Source organism: Hermetia illucens, chromosome 1 (assembly GCF_905115235.1).
Source record: "Hermetia illucens chromosome 1, iHerIll2.2.curated.20191125, whole genome shotgun sequence".
Taxonomy (NCBI): Eukaryota; Metazoa; Arthropoda; class Insecta; order Diptera; family Stratiomyidae; genus Hermetia; species Hermetia illucens.
The window spans coordinates 64,447,961-64,471,242 of record NC_051849.1 but is presented as its reverse complement, the minus strand read 5'-3'; the positions used below and the strand labels follow the sequence as shown (position 1 = coordinate 64,471,242).

The 23,282-nt window shown below is 40.5% G+C and overlaps 1 protein-coding gene across 4 annotated transcripts in view; it reads left to right on the top strand.

Moving 5' to 3' along the window:
• Positions 1-23,282, top strand: part of LOC119652307 — a 710,323-nt gene that overhangs the window by 466,416 nt on the left and 220,625 nt on the right. For all 4 annotated transcript variants that reach the window (XM_038058200.1, XM_038057485.1, XM_038059052.1 and 1 more), the window contains one exon: positions 273-511. In XM_038058200.1, the coding sequence (XP_037914128.1) occupies positions 273-511 (239 nt within the window). The remainder of the gene's footprint in view (positions 1-272; positions 512-23,282) is intronic.

The window sequence follows — 23,282 nt, the reverse complement described above, 5'->3', positions numbered from 1 at the left end:
AAAGGGGCAGATACTTTCAAAATCACAAAAACTTCCTACCGTGCTAAAAGTAATGCCTGTCACTACTAAACTAAATCTTTAAGAGCACTTTAAATCTCAAGTCCAAGCTTTTTGTCCTGTTTTTTCACAACGACCTCATAACGCCCAGTTCCAGGCGTGTAATTTGCATTACAATGAAATTTATTTATGTCGAATCATTTACTCAATTTTCAGCAAACTTCCTTCCCAATTTCTTATTCTGGAGGCTCAATGGTTTTTGTTCTTGTTTTCAGATACCCCGTCAACACTAAGGATCCTGCCACTCGTCCGACCATCGACAATACAAATCACCTCACGTGGACGTGTCGTTTTCATCGTGACGACAACGCTCGGAACAGCATCGCTTGGTCAACTGGACAAATTTAATGACGTGGACGCTTCCCCGTGCCACGATATCACAGCCCATTTGGCGCCGGAGTTCCTGAGTACCATCGACAAAAAAGTGGCTTTTGCTGAATCAGATATCGAAAAGGTAAGTTCACGACTATCCTGCGTGGAGTGGCACTTACAGCGAGTGGGAGCCAGGATGAATGGCCGGCTGGTGAGACCTGATAGATGAACGGATCAAACATGGAAAGTTTGCGGAAGCAGGCACGAAACAGAGAACTGTAGGGCGATCTGAACGATGAGTAAAATTGTGTCCTTTCCTCCTTCCAACTGAGAAATTCAATAAACTCCGAATTAATGTCCTGGCTTTTGTTGAACATTTTTCACAGACGACTGAAGGCATTAGTTCTCCGTTATGCTTTCTTATTTCCCCGTCGTTGTTGTTCTGAATAAAATTTAATTGAAACGGAACGTGCTTAGGCGGGTTCAAGGGCGTCATATTTTTTTTTTATCATATTCAGGCTGCATATTAAGTGAGGCCAGGATGCTTCCGGCAGCAGTTAAATCGTTGGTATATTTGGTCTTGCTAATGAAAATCAATGTGTTCAAAGTAACAATTGATATTTCCAATTTACATCCTCAAATATTTTTGGGAGTGCAACAACTGCAAATTCTCATTCTGACCATTTAAAAATAAGGTCTGGCGCTTGATGTGTTTTTTGTGTAAGGATTTTCAGATACGTAGTTGCCTAATATGAGCTACTATATTTTAATTTACCAGAATTTTAAGGAGCAGTACATATACTCAGCAAACACAAATTTTAACTACTATCTGCAATCACAGTACATCTTGCGAGAGCCCCTCTCAGGGAACCAGGCTCAACTAAGGTATCCTAGAATCCAAAGAAAATGGCGAAGTCAACAGTGACGGTCCACCTGCAATTAGGTCTAGTTCTACTGAAATGTTTCGCTCACACGCGGCCCCACGCCTTTATGCTGCCCAGGCACCGGATTGTGGGGAAATACTTCCGCCCCTCTTATACTATTTACAAAATTGTCGCGTGTCCTTCAATGAGATGCATCGGAACCTGAAATGCAAAAAGGTCTATTCCGCACCCAAACACTGCAAACGAAGATGGAAACGAAAGAAAAAATACCGGATCGATCGCGTGGGCTTGCAGCTAAAATACTGAAGACCCGAATCCAACAATCGAGAGGGAAGATCCACGACGAATCACAATCTCACTCTATGCCTCTTCGCCCTCCGATTTTCAGGAGACGCGAGCCCTTACTTAGCTTACCCTTACTTTGCTTAGCCCTGGTAATGGCGGATGCCACTTCTATTAATTATTAATTAAAAAATTAGCTCCAAGAGCTAATTTTCCTATTTCATTTAATAACTGTTAATCCTAAGCCATAGAGAAATAAAAACGACTAGCTTCCAAAATCTCTTCTCAGTTCCGACAGGCACATACAGCCCTCAACCAGCTGACTGGAAGCTAACATGCAATGTAGTATCACTAGAGTGAGTAAAATGGGCATTTAACTCGTTCCATAGATACAAGTCTGTAAGTCCAAATGGCATCATTTCTGTGCTAGTAATAGAGGGAATGGATGCCCTGAGTCTAAATATTTGGAATATATACCCGCCATACCGAGCACACGCTTATATTCCAATTAACTGGCGCGATGTGAAGGTGATATTTATCCCCAAACCAAAGGAACGCATCTACACGCACGCAGAAAACTTCTAACCGATCAATCTAACTTGGATTGGAAAAGCTAGTAGAGCGGTTCATAAGAGATATATACATTCCTAAGTGGCGGCTTCACTATAAACCACGCCTACCAGAAAGACAAATCCACGCTAACAGCACTCCATGTGCTTATGGCAAATCATTCATGGACATCGAAGGTGCCTTCAATTATGCCTCATTCGCGATAATTTGTGACGGAGGAAGACAGCAAGGAATCGATGCGCTGTTAATCAGTTGGATCCTTCACATGCTGGAATGGAGAAAAATTCACATGTTGGCCAGCGAAAAGTTTATTGAAGTAGGATGTCTTAGGAGCTGCCCGCAGGGAAGGAGTCTTCGCACAAGCATTTACCAACGATATAGCCGTTAACCCGGAGTTTTTCCGGGTAATCCAATTATGGGACTGGGCCGACCCCTCGGGAAAATGGCGACCATATTCCAGGGGGAGATATATGCCATTTCATAGGCAGCAGAAGAATGCTTGCGAAAACAATGGCGGGGTCGCACCATTCGAATCTGTTCGGATAGTCGGACAGCATTATTAGCACTAAACAGCAACACCATTTCAAGCCAGTTGGTGTAGAGTTGCCACCAGTTGCTCCAGAAGCTTAGCTAACTTAACGAAACATTCCTGATGTGGGTGTCAAAGCACTCAAACTTCACCGGTAATGAGGACAGGCTGGTTCGCCAAGGTTCTGAATCCACAATGGTGGAGGCAGAACCAGCTTTTGGCATCCGGCCATCCACTGTCAAGTATACTCTGAAGGGTGAAATTGCAATGACTCACGCAGCCGAGTGGAGGAACTTGAATTCTTGTCGGCAGGCGAAAATCCTTGTGAGCCTGGGGTTGCGCATTTTCGTTGTGCCTTAAGAAGTGGGACTTGAAAAGCCTTGTAGGTATTTTAACGGGACACTGCGCATTAAACTACCGGATAGAAAATCGGGGGTGGTGGTTTCGGCTGTATGCAGGAGGAATTGAAGGAAACGGCCCTGCACTTCATATACAGCTGTCCGCCCTCCTCAGACCTCAGGCGAAGACACCTCGGAAAGGTTTTCTTTAATTAAGAATCTGCGTACTCCCTCTGGAGAAAGAGAAAACTAAGGTCCAGTACGAATAACCGGCGGGAGCCATCTGACTTTGTGGTTGGGTTCCCGTAATGAAAAACAATCTTGGAACCGTTTGACTTTTAGGCATCATGATTACCAGGCGCAGAGTGCCACCTGATACAGCTGGTTCGCAATAATCAATCCCCACCACTTCAACTGGTTCACGTAGACAGCGGTTGAAATGGACTGAAGAAATCAACCTCTATATCATCCGCTCCCACTACGTAACTACAATTGTTGCTGTTGTAGTTTCGTAGTGGGATTTAAACCTACCTTTGCTGTAGCATAGATTTGTTAAGCGTTTCCCTTAACACGCGCTTCAACAGCCTGGAGGTTGTCGGCACTGAGTACAAAACTTAATAGCCGCTTGACCATGTCTCGGCCATTGAGAGGTTTCCAGTATCTCCATGTGGAATACTCTTGCGAATCCCGGAAAATGAAACAACTCGGCTACATTATGTGTATCCGAGGAATATTCGCCATCGACTTTGCAAACAGTTGATCCATCCGTAAAGAATACTTTGTCATAAATTTGCTACATAACGGCGTTCTTCTACTTTGTCCTGGTTGGAAAGACCACAGCAAAATTCCTCTTTACTCTGCCAGTAGGATTTCGCTGTCCAGTATTTAATGTGGTGGTCCAGAGGGAGGAGGTAGATGAATACATTTAGGGCATGAGGACTGCGATCCCCAGTAATGCGGTTCTTTATTTTTTGTAAGCGTCGGCCTCCACACAGTGAAATCGTACATCAAGATAGTACGAACCACGGGTATCATGTCAAGAGACCCATCCTCAATCAATGACACTATTTCCCTACGAAGGAGCGCACCAGAGAGATGACCTCTGCTCCAGCTTCCTCAGATCAGATTAGATTATCCTGTATCCTAGTATGTATGCTATCCAATACGCAAGGCACCTTTCAAATCCTATTCCAGTTAAAACCTCTTTGATAACTTTGGTATTAATGTTGTTAAATGCTCCCTCTATATCCAGGAAGGCTAAGGAACGGCAACGAACACTATCTTAACTTTTCCTCGTGAAGGAAAGTGTGCGTTTTCCTTTGAGATAAAAATGCCGAAATTTGGAGAAGGACAACGTCTTCTTGATCGTCCTTAAACGGATGTCCAGCATACGCTCTAGAGTCTTCCCGCTGGAAGAGGTGAGGCTAATTGGGTAAAAGTTCTTCGCGGACTCATGGTCGCACTTGCCTGTTTCCAGTATACTGCATGCTCATCACGGAAACATGTTCAGTTTATCGATACGAACCAGAAGCAGGACACAATAGTTCCGCTACCATGCCGAGACCGGGTATATTATTGACGTTGTTATTCCCCATAAAAGTAGCACTGAGCAAAAATATGTGAAAAAGAAGGTGAACTATGAGTCGCTGGCCCGGAAAATAAAAAAAATTTGTCATCCCGAGAGGTTGTTTTTAGTCCCCATGATATTATCAGCTGGTCTTTATTCATCAAACAAAATCTACAGAAAATGCTGCAACTGACTGAAACAAGTAAAACCGCCGTAATTGAATTCGCATTAAAAGGGAACAAGCCTGGAAACCGGAAGTTGAAACTTCAGGTATAAAAGATTTTGTGTATTTCTTATTTAATAATAATTGAGTGGACACATCCACATATGTACCTAAATTGGACCTACTCCCGCTCCCCTTAAACTCAAAGTGGAACAATACTACGTATTATAGCGGATTCACAGTTCCCAACGTTTCACTAAATTTCATATCAACATGAGTTCTGAGAAAGTAAATGTGATAGACGGACATACAGACAATAAACCGATTCTAATAAGATTTTATTTTACACAAATCCTTAATAAGAATCGGATTGAAAGAAAACGCTTAACAACATTGTAAAACCAGATTTCTAGCGACATCAAAGGTCAACTAAAAAATAAATTGCCCTCAGTGAAGGACAGAAACTTACCTTGGAAAAACAGATGCCTTTTCCTGATTGTTATATGCCCCACATAGGGCAAATAAAAAGCGCGTAAGAACGAGGTGAGCCGAACGTCTGAAGTAGGCAAAGGCAATTACCAGAAAGACGGAAACATGATAGAATCGACAATGACAAAGAAAAAACCTATATTCTTACTTACTCATGGGCGTCCAAGAGCGGGCTATCGAGGCATCTTTTCAAAAGCGCCCAGATTAAAACTTAGTTGCACATGGCACCTATACACAACTGACTGCACCAGTTTCATCTGTAATCCATACATCGCTGCAAAAATCCATAAGGGTTCACTTCGGAAGTAGTCGAGGAATGCAAACCCAAACTGACTACGAAAACCGATCCCGAATTAATTTCATTTTTCAGTTCCCGTGTTGTCGCACTCCTTGCAATGTGTGCTTTACCAGCACAACTTGTGCATTGAACAGACTGATTAGTACCCTTTTACATGCTTTCTTTTACGACCCTGTTCATATACCAATGAGCAGAGCGGTATATTACTAAAATATCGATTTATTCTATTCAAGGCCTGAAGGAGAGGCGCACGAGAAAACTCCAGTTTCGGGGGAATCACTTCTTTCTCTTCCCTCCGCCTCGTTAGATCTGGTTGTAGCCCGTCCTTTTATATGGCTTTAACCAAACTTTAAGAGCTTTTATAGCCACTTGTTACCGCATAACAATTACTATCATTTCCCATCAATTAAATCGTAACGTTTATCTTTAATTCGCAAAATCCTGATCTGGAAGATACTAAAGAAGTATTCGCCGTTCTTTCCAAACCATTAACTCCACTTCTGTTTCGAACTTATTTTGGAATATAAAAATATATCTTGACAATTTCTTAAAATTGAAAATGTTCCTATTCAGTTCTCTTGTCGCACGTATACACTTTTCTTCCCATATAGGTCCTTTCATATCCTGTGAGCCCTGAATTTCTCTATTAATTCCCAGGGCCCAAATACTAAACTTTCAATGGATTTCTATAAATTGTAATTTGTATTCTGGTAATGAAAATTGACACACTTTTCCTATCAATTTTCCTAGTTTATCGGTCCTGGGAGGCAGGACATTTTGTATAATGTATGCGGATTTTTCTTTTGCCGGCAAGCCGCCTACGTAGGATGCTCAGATCATGAATATTTTAACGACGATTCTATATTGAATTGGTACCCTGAGTCATGCGTGGAGAAATGGGTCTTACAAAATATATAATAGTGTTGGGAATTGTTAGGATAATGGCCCCACTTATGTGATAACTTAAAGCCAAGGAAAATTTAATGTCTGATGTTGTATAATTGGAATTATGATAAGCGGAAATTGGGGAATATGATGACTTGAACGTGCTGAAATAATTGATATTTAATGGGCTGTGTAGTTCTCAATAACTTGATATATGAACTCTGGGATTAATTTCGTTGAAATCTGTTGTGAATCTATAGTAATTTGTACATTAGGGCCATTGGCCAACAAAGTAGAGATTAAGACAAATGAGTAACAAAGGCCCTGGTCCAGAGATGAGGCTCTGAGTATTAAAGAATTAATACTCACTTTGCCAGAAAATCATCTCATAAATCTTTTCGATCGTAAAGTTTTCTTTTGCCATATCTTGAACTATTGTCGTCTATGAGATAAAAACGGTATTCTGCTTAGTTCTACACAGTCTGTTCGCAACTGCATGCACTTTCATCTATTCGTTGAGAACTCCTGAATCTGCACAACCCCGCTTGCTTACAGGAACAATACCGCCATAGCGAGAAGTTTGATGGGCATGACTTTATTTTAAATGCTACTTCATTGCCAGCATGTTCTCTTTCTAGACGATCTGTAGTCGATGAAAGCTATTCAGCCTATATAATAATGGCTGACCCCATTCCAACATATTTTTAAAAACCTTGATGGGTCTACGTTGTGGGCCGCAGTAGATGCCTGGCATGCAAGAAGCTGATTTCAGCTCTCTGTAAATGAATTTCCTACAGCTAAACTTGAATCATTGCCAAGCAGTCAGGACCTGCTGTCTCAAAGTGCACTGGAACATAAAATCTACGTTAAAATCATATGCGAGCAATACAGAGACATTCATAGTGGTGTTTGGGTTTCAGATTAAAGCGGCAAAGCTGCAATTTGGGACTGCGGAAGCCGACTATCAAAAACACAATCAATAGCCCAGAGGATGGGGATTCACACGAGTTGAGGTAGGCTGCATAAATATATACAGCTGCTATGCTGCGCCAACCCTTTCGCTAGACTAATTAATACTAATGGTCAAAAGACTCCACAACCTCATAATCATAGCTGGCGATTTTAACGCATGGGCTGAAGATTGTGGAAGCCGTGAAACAACGCAAGAAGCCGCATATTACTCGAGGCCTTTTCAAGTCTGAATATAGTCCTGACAAATACCGGCGGAGTCGACGGCTTTCCGAAACGTGATATGGACACCAAAGGGCCCCCAACGGCATGGAAGCGATCACAGTGATCATTATGCCATCATGTTCCAGGTGAAGTGTAACACCAAAGCAAATCGACCCAAGAAAACTACAATAGTGGGCTGAACACCCAAGAAACTCGATAAACAAATGTTCCTAAAAGTACTATTGCAGGAGACGATGTGATGGGAAATGCAATGGAAAAAGTAACACAGGTTGCTGAAAAGATACAAAAAGTATATGATGTTTGCACTCCACGTCGCACTGTATTCAAGAAATGAATGCTCCACTTCTAGTTGAATTCAGAAGTTGAAGAAAGTCGCAAAATTTGCCTTGAAGCCAGGAGACTCAGACTACGTAGCAGGAACACACTTGAGGTTCAAAATTTGCACAACCGATGTGGAAAAAGGAACACTTCAAGAGGTTGTGCAAACAAGAAAACTCCGTCCCATGTAGAGGTATGTACAAGGCCCTGATTTGCTGCATGATATCGTTGGTATTCTTTTCTCACAAGTTTGAAATGAATTGAACCCACTGTTCGGATAGATCCTGATGATATTCTCGAGATAGACACACCCACAAAAAGATTGTCGAAAATAAAGCCACACTTTAGACGGCATTTTGAATAAAGCTGATGTGTTTATCGTCCAACCTATGGGGTTCCACAAGGAGCAGTTAGCCGCTCTCTCCCATGCATAATAATATATAACGGAATTTCGAGGTTACAGCTCCTTAAAGGATTGACCGTTATTGCCTTCGCAGATAACTTCGGAATGACCATCATGGAAATCGAGATCCTTACAAACGGGCCAAATCAGTTTTCCACTGGAAGAAGCTGGTCATAAAACCAAGGTAGCTCTGATCACCAAACGAAGGGTTAAGATTAGAACTGGCGAACACATCATATATTCTCAATCAGCGCTTAAAACCAAGGAGTCATGATTGACCAAAAACTAAATTTAAAGTCACATCTTGGGAGTTTAGCAACAAATTCGTTTGGAGTTGCTACACTGTTGGCAAAAATGTTACCGCTCCTTATCTCGAGAGTTGCCCGCTTCATCTTGCTTTATGCAGCTCTTGTCTGGGCACCAAATAGGAGAAAACGAGCAGCCCCATTCTAATTAAGTGCACTGCAGACGTCATGTGCTTACCGTAGAACATTAGACGAAGCACTATTTTTAATAGCAGACATGGTGCCCATCGGCCTCTTGACGAACGAATGTTTTCGCCTATATGCCCCAATATATGCGATCGCCGAGCCCTGTACTTAGCTTCGGCAATTGACACGAAATGAAGCTATTTAAAGCTGCAAAAAATAGAACGATTCACCTGAAGAACAATTGTCTCTCAGAATTATCTCTAGTTTCTCAAAACGGATCAAACGTGAGTGGTTTGAAGTTAGCCATGATCTAAAATAGTTGCTAAGCGGACTCGAAGGGTTCTGTTCATACCTTTATCGCTTCGGGTGTGACGACTCTCGATATTGCCGAATATAGGAGATGTGGATCATGTTATTTTTATCTGCTGAAGAGGATCCACATGATGAAGAAGGAGGAGCTTCACAGAAAAGTGCCAAATAACAACATGAGGCTCAATTCTTAGCTGATCCTACCTCGCGATGTAACACTGAAATGGCAGACCCGTAAAATAAGCGGAGGGGAAGGAGGTGAGCATAAGTCTCACATAACTGTATGACAGGAGCCAACAGTAGGTTTCGATCTTTTCCATCTAACAACGGCTACAATAAAAGAAACGACAGACAGGCAGGCAGACAGACCGATTTAAATACGATATTGTTTTACACAAAACCGTAAAAAGATGCTTTGATATATTCCTGCAAAAGATCGGAGTTGACATAGTGTAAATAGTACCAAAAATGAACTTGTTAGTGGAGCGAAATATTGGCGCCTGATATGATGAAAAAGGATACCGTATGTTAATATCTCTAACAACTTCTGATTTTCCTCTATTCCCAATCTGCCTTAAACTTGTGTTACCTCGATGCTTTCTTTTATAAAGGTAGCCAGACTTTTCAAGAGCATGAATCAACCCACCAAGTTTGCCATCCATACCCATCGACAGACAACACTTCTTCAAAAGTCTTAAGCCGCATCGCGAGTAAAGATGAGATTGCCGGTATTTAGAAAGTAACTTCGTTGCTATATGGTTCCCATAAGCTCCCACTCCGGTAACGTAGCTCAGAAGGGAGTCAAGGAAAACTTAGAGCTTTTGAATGACGATGGTGATTACTTCTGTGTACTGTCCTCTAATACTTAGGCGGAGTACCCTCGACTTGTTGTTGTTATTGGAACAGCTGCAATTCCTGACTTTTTCCGTGGTAGTCAATGCATATCTGAAGTGCCATCGAGATTAACGCCACTATCGTTAAACTGAAAGTCTTGATTTCAATGGTATTAGTGCCTACTCCGCCTTGTCAATTTCTTCAAATCTAAAGGGATTTAGCAAATATCCTCTGTTTGACAGGGAACAAGGAGATATCGTTCACGCATTTAAAATTTTTGACGAATATAAAGGCTACTTTTATTAATTATTATATTTTCCGACCAACGTATTGAGATACTTAACTGTTCCTTGACAAGAGAAGTTCGTCACAGCCAACTTTAGGGTTTTGTTCTGTTGAACCGTTAGCCGGTGCGCGCTTATTTCATGTTGCGGAAAGCAGTTGTGATTATTTTATACAAGAGTCGTGGACATATCACTTATCATATCAGTAGTTTTCAGCAACGAATTTTGTTCATTAGAACCTTGTAGCCAGCGATTCACAAATTCCATGTATTCTGCAATTCAGACCGCTTTTCGGTATGGCATCTTGAAGCCTACTGCGAAGGTTTCAACATTCCTCTTCTTTTTATGGTTGCCATTTACCCACTAGTGGGGTATAGCGCACCAGACACACCTACGCACCATCATTCGCGGTTTGCTGAAATGCGCTTCAGCTTCCCCCAAGACATCCCGAGATGTCCGCATTACTATTCTACTATTGGGGCGACCCACTCATCGGCAATGCAATTTCGACCCTCATTTATGTGTAACCTATCCATTGCCCCCTTGCCCTTTGGCAAAGTATCGTTGCTCGTAGACAAGATGATCTCAACTATGCAATTTTTTGCTTCCACCATTAGTTTGCTTTCCTACTGTGGTTGAAGTGCCGTGACTGCATTGTAGAGTCACAGATCACAGTTATAGGCTGGTGCAGCTGACTCACCTATACCATCGCTGTCCCCTTCGGTTCGTGACATCTTTCCAGATTCTCCAGAGTCCTACCTACCTCCTTCTCAAGAGTTTCAGTAAAGCAGCCAAGTATTCTCGTTTTTTACTTCCAGAGCGCTTTCAGTTATCGCTTCATGCGTTTCTAACTTCAAGAAGGATGGTGGAAACTGTGGCTGTAATTTTGACTCACCCCTCAGACCATCCTTCTTGCCATCAGTAACGGAGGTTAGGGACGCATCAAACGTTGGTCAGTACGTGTCCAGTTCCGCACAGGTTTCAAGTGGAATTTGGGGCTTCATTTGGGTTTCCTACTCCATGGCCCACACTTTAAAATTGTCGTCAATCATTTTAAGGCTGTCTAGCTGCTGCTTATATTATGCATCATTCGATTTTCGAATGATTTCGAAGAGCAGGACTTGAACTATCTGCTGAGGTTAATTGTTAATTTGCATCAATTCCATTTAGCCACGCAATTTAGCCCCCTCCTGCATACCGGACACTTGTCACCACATAACGCTTGTTGGTCATCCATGCCCTTTTTCCGTATATACAAAATACATTGTAGATTTCCAATACAATCTTTCATGATGGTCTAATTGGTGCATTATGCTGCAACATGACTGAAAGCGAGGCATCTGAAACTTTTACTCCCCAAAGTAGCTCACAGTAATCAGTTTAACCGCTGCTTCCACCAGCAGGGTAATAATAGTAGTATATGCACTATACGCAGATATCCTCCTGCAATGTAACCTCATCTAAGTCTTTGCATTTAATTGTTATGATTTGGGGCTTTAACTTTCTCTTGCCTATCTAACAAAGGTAGCTTTCCACTGATGAAGGGGTAAGTTGCTTCCGAAATACACATTTACATTGAAAACTAAAATTGTAGCTTGGAGGAAGATACCCTTGTCTATCAATTTTAGACTAGACTACAAATACCAGATAATAATCGAGTCTCGGCAGAAGCAATATTGCGCTTGGTGATGACCCCTCAAGCTTCGAGTTCTTGTGAAGAAGATTCAGTTTGGATATAATTTCCTCTACTTTACTATTATCTTTTGTAGTATTAAGTGTAGTCAAATTTTCCACAAATAGAGGTACTACGGTTGTTGGATATCAACGGCCGGGAGATCACTTACCCGCTCGCATAAACCGCCAGTAATGAGTTAACGCAATCTTGAAGCGTAAAGAATGTCACCTTCTACTCTCATAGCCAATTTTCATCGACGATAGGTATTGGTTCCCACCTAACCGGCCAGTACATAAGCGTGCCCTACCCGCACAGGTTCAGATGCGTACATACATGTGTAAGTTCGTGGCATAGCCACTAAGCGTTACCGTTTCCGCACGATGGAAGATTCTGCAATTCCACTCAGGATTACAAAGATGTGGTTGCCACTGACCGTTAAATATCGGTTTGATGCAATTTGCTTCAGCTCTCTCCACGACTTCGCGGAAAGTTGACACTTCTCTTCCACTGTTCTGCGCCATGTGTTTCTGGAGCGGCTCACTCATCGGCCATAGTGGGATAGTGCAAACATAGCCAACAAAGGAGTTGTTTCCCTTTCTTAATGCGTGATTTATCCGCTGCCACTTTCGCCGTCTTGTCAATATGTATGTCACTACCGTGCATGACCTGTACGTCAATGAAGCTTTACACGTCAGAGTATCTCGATTACATGGCGGAAGCAAGTATCCACCGATGTTAGGACCGTTGGAGCTACTTTTCATGTACTTCATCCATACAGCAAGCACACAGAGAATATTAATAGTTCCTTTTCCAGATCCAGTCCAATTTGGTTAAGGCTATTGACTTGGTGAGCGCAAGTAAATGTCATTATTCTAATTTAAGTGTTTGAAGATAGATGTCATGATCCATCGAAGTCTTCCACATTCTCTGAAAAACGTGGCTGATAACAAGAAGAAATAGTATCGTCAATAGAATGCATTCCTTTTGGACCGCGTTTAGCACTCCAAATTCCTCCGAAATGTTTCCATGATACAACCCGTGACATGTTTCATCATCACATGTTCGCTCTGGTAACTGTTATTAGCTTCTCCAGAATGCTCTTTCTGTGTAGATGACCCCAGGTACACTCCGTGTTGACATTGTCGAAACCCTTCTCAAAGTCAATGAGGTGCAGGTGGAGCGGTGATCTAAATTCGACGCATTGTTCTAAAATAATGTGCAGGTTGTTGATTGTTGACCAGTGAAAGAGAAATTCATAGCAGAAACAAGTTTAACCTTTGGTTCACGGCCTCCTCTCTCTCCTGTCCTATTTGTGCATGTGTTTATGTATGCGGTCCTTATCCAATAACATCGACTTTGTTAACAAAATTGCCCGCTCTGTAGCTGTTATTTCCGGCTGAAAGCCCTTGGCTTATACATTTCTCAGAAAAATTGATACCCCATTCCTTTCTTGGATATTTACAGACAAATATGTATTTTATCCTAACACAGTTGAACTATAGTAGTCCCAAGATTTCCTTCTGATTTCAATTTCATGCTGGTTAAATAACAAAATCCAATCCGAAGAACCATCTTAAATGTAATCACATTTCAGTTCTAAGTAACAAATTGATACTGTTTCTGGTAACGAGGAAAAAAAACTCTCGGTAAAGACAAAATAAAAAACAAATGATTCCTTTCCTCAAATCCATAAAAATCAGTGAAAATCTCTTAAAGGTGACATATACCCGAGAGACACCATATATTTGCTATGTATGGTATATGCATGCGTAGGTGTCGACGGAAAACAGTGACTATAAACACCTCTGTTGACGATAGCTGAAGAAAAAGCTGAAAAAATGGCAAAAGATACACATGGGACGAACGCATAGCAAGAGTGAAAGAAAATTGATTATACGGTAGCGTTTGTTCAGATTGATACACTGTCAGGAAATCTCTTACGTTCAGTTCATGCCGTATGAGATGGGATAGAATAAATAAGAGATATTTCCATTTTTCTTAAAATATTTTTATGTATTTGTCAACATCAAATTCAGCTTCTCCAAAATAATCCCTTTCAGATAGAATGGCGTTAATATTCTTCAGTGGTTCTGTTTCTATTTTATCAAGGGTGGCAAAATATTGTCCTTTCACGATTCTTTCTAATTCCAGGAACAAAGTAACTTCCATAAGCACTACGGACATTTGAGGCAATTTTGCCTGTCAGCACCACAGGTGCCCAGAGGTGGCGGCGAGGAAGATGGGGCGGCAACCCTATCGGCCAAACCAAAACCAAGTGGCCGAGGAGAACCTCCATAGTGGTGGCACCGGGAGACGCTGTAATCACTTTGGTTTGCCGGTCATGAATCAGTAGGCGAATGTTCCAAAGGCCTAATCAGGGCGATCAGACCGGAGTCTGCACGGGGACTCATCTGAAGTGGCAAATTGGTTACGAAACCTTACCAGGGGTATACTGGTATCATGGGCACCGGGAAAGCCCCTGGACTCACATACTTCGGGTTAACTCCTGTTGTATGTGAGGACAGCTCGGTTATTTGCGGTTGGCCCCCTAGTGGGAGTTTTATGGTGGTTGTCGTTATGCTCAAGCGAGAAGAGACCTTCGGGCCTCGACGTGGTGTTGCGTATCAACACAAGTGAACAGCATCATCCTCTCTATAATACATTCCTAGCTCTAGAGAAAGCATTTGTTCCGCAAAGACTTATCTGGTATGCCCTGCGACAATACCTAGTTCAAAATGAGCTCGTATGCTGGGTTAAATTGCTGTTCCTCGATCCGAAAACTAAAGTTCAAAGTGTGGTAGGTATATCCTGTCCCTTTCGGTGTTCATAAAGAAAGTGCCCTCTCGACACTTCCTACAATCCATATATGAGTGCACTAATCGAGAGAGAGGTCTTCGATGGTCGGTCATATAATTCACGCTGTTGAGAACCCATTAACTAGAGACGACTCAAAAGGTGACCGAAACAGCGATGATTTTGATACGATAGATAATTACCTAAGAACCTTTCGGTTCCATCCGGATCATCACTACCATGTGATCTGCCGTGAAAATTAAGTCACTTCTTTATACCTGTCTTTTCAATGTGACACTAAGTTTTTTTTGAAAAAGCTTAATTGCTTGACCTTGCTTGCTTAATGCTTCTAGAATATGTTATCTTTAACATGCCTTCTAATTTTCGCAAGATTCTTGATTACGGTTATTGCAATATGTTGAAACCGAAAAAAAATGTTTGAAGAATATAATCCACTAAGCCATTAGTCAGAAATTATATTTACTATGTAGTCCAAATCATGCCATGTCTTCTACCGTTTTAGGCCCAGCTGTGCCTCTGTGGCTTCTCTGTGTGCTTTCCTTCGTTGCTAATTTAGCTCTGGTGTCTCCCTTGCGTATTCTTCCACTTAGCTCCCAACCTTAACAGTCATTTCATTTTGATTGAATGGACAAACTGATATGAAGGCTCTTGCTGAACCCTCGGTATCCCTTGCTAAAAAGTGAATGATCTGAATGAATGTGAATAATCTCCGTGGACAATATCCTATAGTTCAAATAATTCCTTAGTCCTCTACGAACCTTCGCTGGCATTCCTTTAGGTAATATTCCATTCTTTTGGAGGGGCAATTTTCATGATATTTCAACCGGTTTTTTTACGCGTGCCAGGAATTCCACAGAACTGTCGGTAAACGCGGTGTATTCAATTTAAATCACTTGAATTGCAAACTGAAATCTCCTGTTGCTTCCTTGGAAAATTGCATGGAACTGTTTTTGGCACTTTTAAATCCAACCCACGGATAGCGCTATTCGTAAACGTAAGCTTCAGCGCGCTGATTTGAGATAGAAAGAATTGAGAGAAGCACCAAAAACACATCTGTTCGTCATTAGTTCATTGTGACCATTCACAGCAGGCTAAGTTCCCTTGAGCGGTTTCGAGAGCAGTGTCCTTCAGATAACATCAGATAATTCACGAAGAGCTACTGTTTCAAAAGAACGTATAAAACAAATACTTCAAGACTCCGGATTCGCTAGCACTCTTAACTTATTGTGGTCCCTTTATGAAACTTGTTTATCACCTGTGAATTTCTGTTTTGTTCATAGTCTCTTTGCTAAAAGTTACATAGAAAATTTATTATTATTTAATATAATTATAATTTATATACATATGTATAATAAAAAGACCCAAAATCGCTCTTGCCACCCAGTCGGACCGAGGAATGGCCGATTTAAAGATGGACTGAAGAGAGCATTCATAATAATGATAATGGAATTTATTAATCTCATCGGCGTATAATACATGAGGTGTAGGAGTTGTCCTCCGGCCGATGTTCGCAGCCCTCTGTTCTCAGTCCTCTATTCCCCGCCTTGTGCATTCTTTACTCTGTCGTCAGTATCACGACAATACAATTGGTGTGCTAGAGCACTTCATTCATGACACCTCTCACTTCACAAATAAGTCGATTTGTATCCTATATTCAGGCATGACACAAGTCCCCCTGCTACCAGTTAGATTTGAACCGTGACTTCCACTGCGGCAGCCGGGTACTCTAAACACACAAGGAAAAACTCTGTTTTGTAATCGTGGTAACTAAATCAGCTGCCAGAATTTCCAAAACTAACCACTATCTGAATACTCCAGCTCCAATTGTTTTTTTGTTAGCTCTTCTCTCTTAGTTGACCTTGATCAGCTCAGATAATCTTTTCGCAATCACTCAATTTTTTATGATAAACTTGTGGAAAATAGGCTATTCCATTTCCCAATTTCGTTCTACTGTATTGAGAACAAGACTCTTCGTGGAGAATACACTCTTGGGAGGCAATTCTAATTTCCATGGTAGCAGATAACTTTCATTAAGGTTTTGGAGAGAAAGCCAAGAAGGACGATCTATCATAGTACCATTTTGTTGGAGACGAAAATGAGTGCCCACAAAGGAAGAGGTGCTACTTAGGTAGCAATTAATGAGAAGATATAGATCCGGCAATATTTCCCCTAGAACCAAAGCATACTTAAACCTCTATCTCCTGGAATACATGGCAATTCTGCTTGAAAAAATAACATCGAACATTTACTTATCATAATCCGCACGAGTTCAACCTTAATAATCAAGTCCCACGCAGAGTATAAATGGACTATGCCACAGTTGTTTTTGTCCCCCATATGTGACCATGGATCGCGAAATGTAAAAACAGCAGTATCCGTCAGCACACTAGGAATTAGCCGGAACAAGGCTAGCCCTGGATCTGACACTTTTCCACTTAGCAACTATCTTGTGAATAATGGTGTATCCCATCAGGCAGACACTAGCTAAATATCTAGCATGAATGAAGCTGTACCATTGCCTTTACTACTCCAGAAATATCTAAACTCAGCAGTATAATGTCAACCTATGCTTAGAATAACAAAGTGTTCCACGAAGTTAGCATTTCCGTGGTTGCATAGATGATTATAGATGATTTCAGTAAAATGCAACATGCTTCCAACACTGTAGATTTTAGTGGGACGCAAACATCGCGTTTGTTTCCTTTTCACGCGATTTCCTTCCAAACGTCTTTTTGCTATAGGTCAATTGATATACTTATGTCTCTTCCCGTGTAGTTTTTGCAAAAGATTCTCATTTTCCTAACCGGTGAAAAGAGGGTGGCGATCATACTTTCGCCAGGATTTACCGTCCCTCCACCTTGTTTTAGAAATTTTAAGTGATTTGTCGATGACTAGTCAAACATTCATGTTGGCCGCCTTATAGCTAAGGTTCAATACGCTTTGTGTCCACTGTTAGAAACCTACTACGCTGCATCTACTTCGTGACAAAAGCTGTGAATTTCTCGAGAGAAAATGCTAGTTAGGTTGTGTGTCTCTACAGTAAAACATAAGCACTCTGGTTCACTGCTATCGGTTCTATTGCTCTGTTAGTGAGTAGACCCTGAATTTTCCCTACTCCATTTGCCTCTAGGCGGCCAAACTTTTTCATCTGTTAGTTCTTTCCAAGAACTCGATGATAAGTTCCGCTTCGCCACACACAAAATCGCGCATGCATAATGTCTGCCTTGATATTTGGTATCTCTTCTGACTTTGACTCAGTCAAACCGTTCTTACCACTCTTCAACTTCCTTGTTTGAAGTATTTTTGACTTTTGGTTTGGTAGTATGGTCCCTTGGAACTGCAGTGGAATTTTATCCGATCTTTCGTTTTAAGAGGAACTTCCTCCGTGTAGACTTTCCTATCCGTCTGCATTCTCTAAATCTCCCTTACCTAAAACTGCGCAGAATCATCCTCCAGCCCGAGAGATTGCTCCGCCTCTGCCAACGTTACCTACCGTACGGTTTCATATAGTACGCGTAACGAAGAAATTTTCGGAGTGCATGGTAAGATCTTGTCGGTGATATGCCGCATTACAGCCTGGTCCATTAATCTCCTCCTACTATGATTTTAAGCAGAAGCTAGTCCTCTTTTTCTTTGGATGTATTTATTTAATTGAATTATCTCCGTATATTTGTCCTCTTTTAAATAAAAATATGTTAAAATTGGTTGCTTAGAAAACTGATATTTTCATGAAGTAATTGATGTTCTTCCTAATTTTATTTTTCTAACCGGCAAAAAACACCGACCCCGATCCCGTCCATTGATATGTTTTAACTTGAAAGGCCAAGCGAAATTTATATGGATGGATTTCTTCGTTGAACGGTCAGAGAAGCTGTGGACCATGTCATGAGTTTTCTTGTACTCCCAAGGACGTATGGTTATATTTTCTTGGTCTGCGTGGTGGAAAGTGTGAACGCTTAGACATGTACTGAGTTACATCTTTCTAGTTGAGATTAACGGGGGGCGGTCCTTATACATGCAGGGGCGGTGTAAATTTCTTTTTCACCGAATATAGTCATGTTGGATTAGTACTTTTCGATGCCAGCCCTAGTCTTGACATTTCTTGGAAAGGCGGGGAGTGGCAGGAGTCGAAAATGATGATTCCTTTAACGGACCCATTCTCAGAAACTATCCATTCTCAGAAACTACCCCAAAAAATTTGAAAATACTCATACAGTGTCCAGGCCTCAAAATACTCTCCATATCGATATCTGCCCAAATTAAGTTAGTAATAGTATATTAATATATTTTTGGGGAAATTGACTAGGAACCCCCCTTATGTTTATCCTTGGGCTATGGAAATTTGCAGCTAGAGATTAGATTATAGTATGAAGCATGTTATCCTCAACACTGATCGAAATCGTAGTATTACTAACAAAGTTACAGTAGCCCAAAGTTGTCTTTATCGTGTAAATTTACTGCAACCCAAAGTACTAAATATCAATATCACACTAAAGCTAGTAGTCTGACATGCCAAATACATATACATTACGGGCTACGTGCAATTGAGATAGTTCTCAACTCCAATATATTGACACAAGAAATAAACAAAACCTCTCATACCTGAAGCGTGGAGCTTCCACTTTCCCAACTTGTTTACCCTTACCAACAGTTAGTATAAAGATTCCTGAGTTGAAGCTGTGCGTCAAGAAACCACGATGGAAATTGACTTTTGAGTGGATCCACCGAAATTGATTTCTGGGATTCAAGGATTATTTTCACTCACTCCGGCAGCAGTCAATCTGATGGGCATGGGAGTTCTATGGTTTCGACCGCAATTTCTGGAAGAACGATAGAGGTAAACCCAGATTGGTCAGATCATTTTAAAGCTAGTGATTTCCGGGCTGCTTCATGATAGTTAGCACAAACAATTTCATTCATTTCACCTGGCATCCTTGATGATGAGCAGATATTTACAGATGGTCAAAATGACCCTTTGAGTTGATTGTATTCAACCGAAAGTTCGACGTGCAGCTTCGCTGAAACGTCCTGTCGACTCATCTTTACACGACGCTGTTTTTTCTATTCTGAAAATTGGAATAAAAAAATACCGGCAGTGAATGAAAGAAGATTCTGTAGGTTCTTTGAAGAGGTCTTGAGAAAAACTCTCAACTTAAGAGTACCAAGAGTGACTGCTGATTGTGGAGATAATATAGATTATTAAGCAACCAATTTTTGTAGAGTTATAGAATCTGATTTTTTCAAAGTCGTTTGAGGCTTAATCGCTCGAACCAGCAACTTTTTTCCTTTACTGCATTTAATATTTTTTCTAAATGTTTGATAAAAGTAACTCTGCATAAAGCTATTACAGTAAAGAAAATAAAGTATGTAAATGCTGCATATGGCCTATAATTGAAAATAAAATTGGAAAACTAACTATTCCGAAAGAAGACCAAGACTAATCCCTGAGTTTCGCCGATACCACCAATGGTCAACCTCGGTTGACTCCAATTTAAATCGTCTCCAATGAATGGGCTCGTAGATGGACAGAATTCGGATGATTGAAGCATGTTATGACCGCCGAATAAAATGTACTAAACCTAAAAGAAGCTAATCAACTGGGAACGGTAACGACTAGTTCCATCTCCTTCAACTGATTTCGAATGATCAGTCCAATCGAGTCCATTTGTTCTAGAAATTTGCAAGTTTTCGGGCAATATCGAAGGACATCAACTTGCACGCATAAATATTAATTTTTATCAGCCAATTTGTCGAGGCATAAATCGATTTGAACTACAAGCTAAAAACTCATCGTGCACTCTTTAACAGAGCACTCTGTTCTTCGGATCTTCTCACGAATCTTTTTTCAAACTTCAGTTCTACGGTATCTGTTTACCTCTTTCGAAATTCAAAAACTGTTTCACTTCACCATCGATGGTCGACCGATCGCTAGTAACAATGAATCGATTGCGCTCTCGATCGGCAACAACAAAACTTTTACAATTTCATAACAGATCCTATATTACCACATATTTCTATCTTGCGCGGTCCATTTAGACAAAATGCATTTAATTGTGTGGTAGCATGGAAATATACATAGCATGGTAATGCTGAAATACAAGAAATGAGGTCGCTGATCGCTTTGTTTTCAAAGTATACAATGGTTTAATTATTATATAGTGGAATATTTAGGGTTACCAAAAATACATCATCAGTGAAGCTAATACGTACCATATGTCTCCCGTTCGTTTTATGGAGTAAATGCTGCAGGAAAAAAAGTTATAATGACTTTTTCGAATCCGCAAATAAAGTAATACGCAGATGTATTTTTATAATGGAACATGTACATATGTATGTTGAGAAGACGGAGCCATCAATTTTCTTATATGAATTCATTATATATAAACCATGCCTCCAATTCTCGGAAATGTAAACGATTATAATACGAAGAAGGTGAAGACGGAATTCCTTAAAAAGTTTTCAAACACCAAGAAAAGATAATCCATTTCTATTGTGCTAGTTTCACCAGCTGATTATTGCAAACAATCACTCGTCTGGTACCAGGTTTGAAATATTCATGTTCAACTTTCAAGTCTTCACTGAAATAATCCCAAAAGAGAGCGAGAAACTCAAACAAAAGGTAGCAATCAATGACTTTCTAGGAAAGACGTTTGATATAATATAAGATTCCTCTAGTCGCCTTAGGACTTGCAAAACTTTTCTTCTTATACTGATTGGCACTCCCATTTATTTAATTGGCTTGGGATGGGGCAGAAGAAGCTTTGTTTTGTTTCACTAACTTCGCCCTTATGTTAGTGCACTGTATACAAAAGTAAGCATCAAATATAAGCGGCTTAAAAGCGGTGTACCCCAATTATTTAACTGTGTTGAAAAAGGGAGGATGGTGACGAAATATGGCATCAGTCTTTATGTATCCGATCACAGCTTAGTGCCGTGGAGCTGCGAACTAAAGATATTCCTATTTCGCAATCTGCACTATTCGCTTCTATTTGAATAGGGCCTGAAACGTTTGCATCTGGTGCTAATGGTAGGATTCGCAGCCTATCTTCATTCGTTCAGTTAACAGTTTATCCTGCAATGTTCTTTTCTGCTGCTCTTTTCTAATTATTCAGTGGAAATGTCAATTAGTCAAATTAATGATGTTAGCATTACTACGGTTATCGTACACGTATTTCAATTAAATTTTCCCATGGAGTACGAATAATCAGTGAAGGGATTAATTTCACTTCCAAGTAATTCTAATTAATAAACTTTGAATATGGCCTCATTTATTAACGAATCTTATATCTAATCTTCTTATTAATTCACACCGGAGTAGCGAAAAGTCCCAGCAATCCCTTAGGAATTTGAAAGAATTTCTCAGATTTATCTCAATGAGTGACACTCGTAACAATATCCGATTCCACCTTTCCATTTCCTAAGTTCGGTCTTTCATCCATTGCACAGCTCTACATTGAATGTCATGTTCAAATATTTCCCTGTCTTAGATGGGTAGAAATGGTAGATTCTTAGAATCCCTTTTACCAAGAAATGAATCCAATACTACATCCCCAGATATTTTTTTGTATGAAGTTCTCAGGGATTCTTCCTGGAAGATGAAAATCTTAGTTTCTTAAAAAATTAGATGACTAGAGTTGTCAAAAGAGAAGCACATTTTTGGATCGTGATTTACGAGTTCTTGGAATAAATCTTTGGACTTGAAATTTATTTTACTTATTTACTTACAAGGATGTTGTGAATTCTAGCCATTTCGTATAATAAATAGGAAATCTATCTGGAACGATTTTTTAATGTTGATTTACAGGAAGGACGTACAGATGTTAGGTACAGGAAATCATCGATCTTGGAAGCTATCCACTGTCTCTCAAGCCAGCCATCTTAAGAATATTAATTTTGAAAGTAGTTTGAGCCGTGGATAGCATTTTCCTTGTCGATTGATAGCTAAATTGTTAATTTGACACTAAACATTGGTATGAAAGTCAGGAAGAAGAAGGTCGAACATGTCCGACGCTTTTCTCCACTATACAATTTCAAGCAATACGCCGCGAGGCAAATCTACTATATGTAGTCTTCTTGCCCTTATCGCACATGAGATGTTATATCACCAACATCAGATATTATACTCAGCAGCCGATAATACAAAATATCACTTATCACAAGAGTATTATTTATCCTGAATTTATCACATTATCAAATTCATAACGCAAAATATTCAGCAGCGCCAAGTAGGTATGACTGAAAAATGAAGATTTCAAATATCAACGAATCATGAGTCTTGCAAACGAGTATTACTTATCACTTAGAAGTATTTATGTATATGTATCTTCTATTACATTGCTCAACGTTGCATAGGATCCACATGGTTCAAAGTTGTCGCACACAAACTCTAAATCATTTTCCGAGGCCGAAGCTAGCCGTGAAAACAGGGAATTATAACACCAACAGATTTGCCACCGATAGTTGCCATTGGTGTGATGTATTGAACGAAACATTTCAGTATTACTGAGTGATGTTTAGTGAGGTCTTGTAGTGCGATGTCAGAGTGGTACGTACATTACATGATGCGGTGATATTAAGTGCCGTTTGGTAACCTATGTGTTACACTCTGAAGTGATATCACTTTTGTTATATTATCTAGGCTTTTGG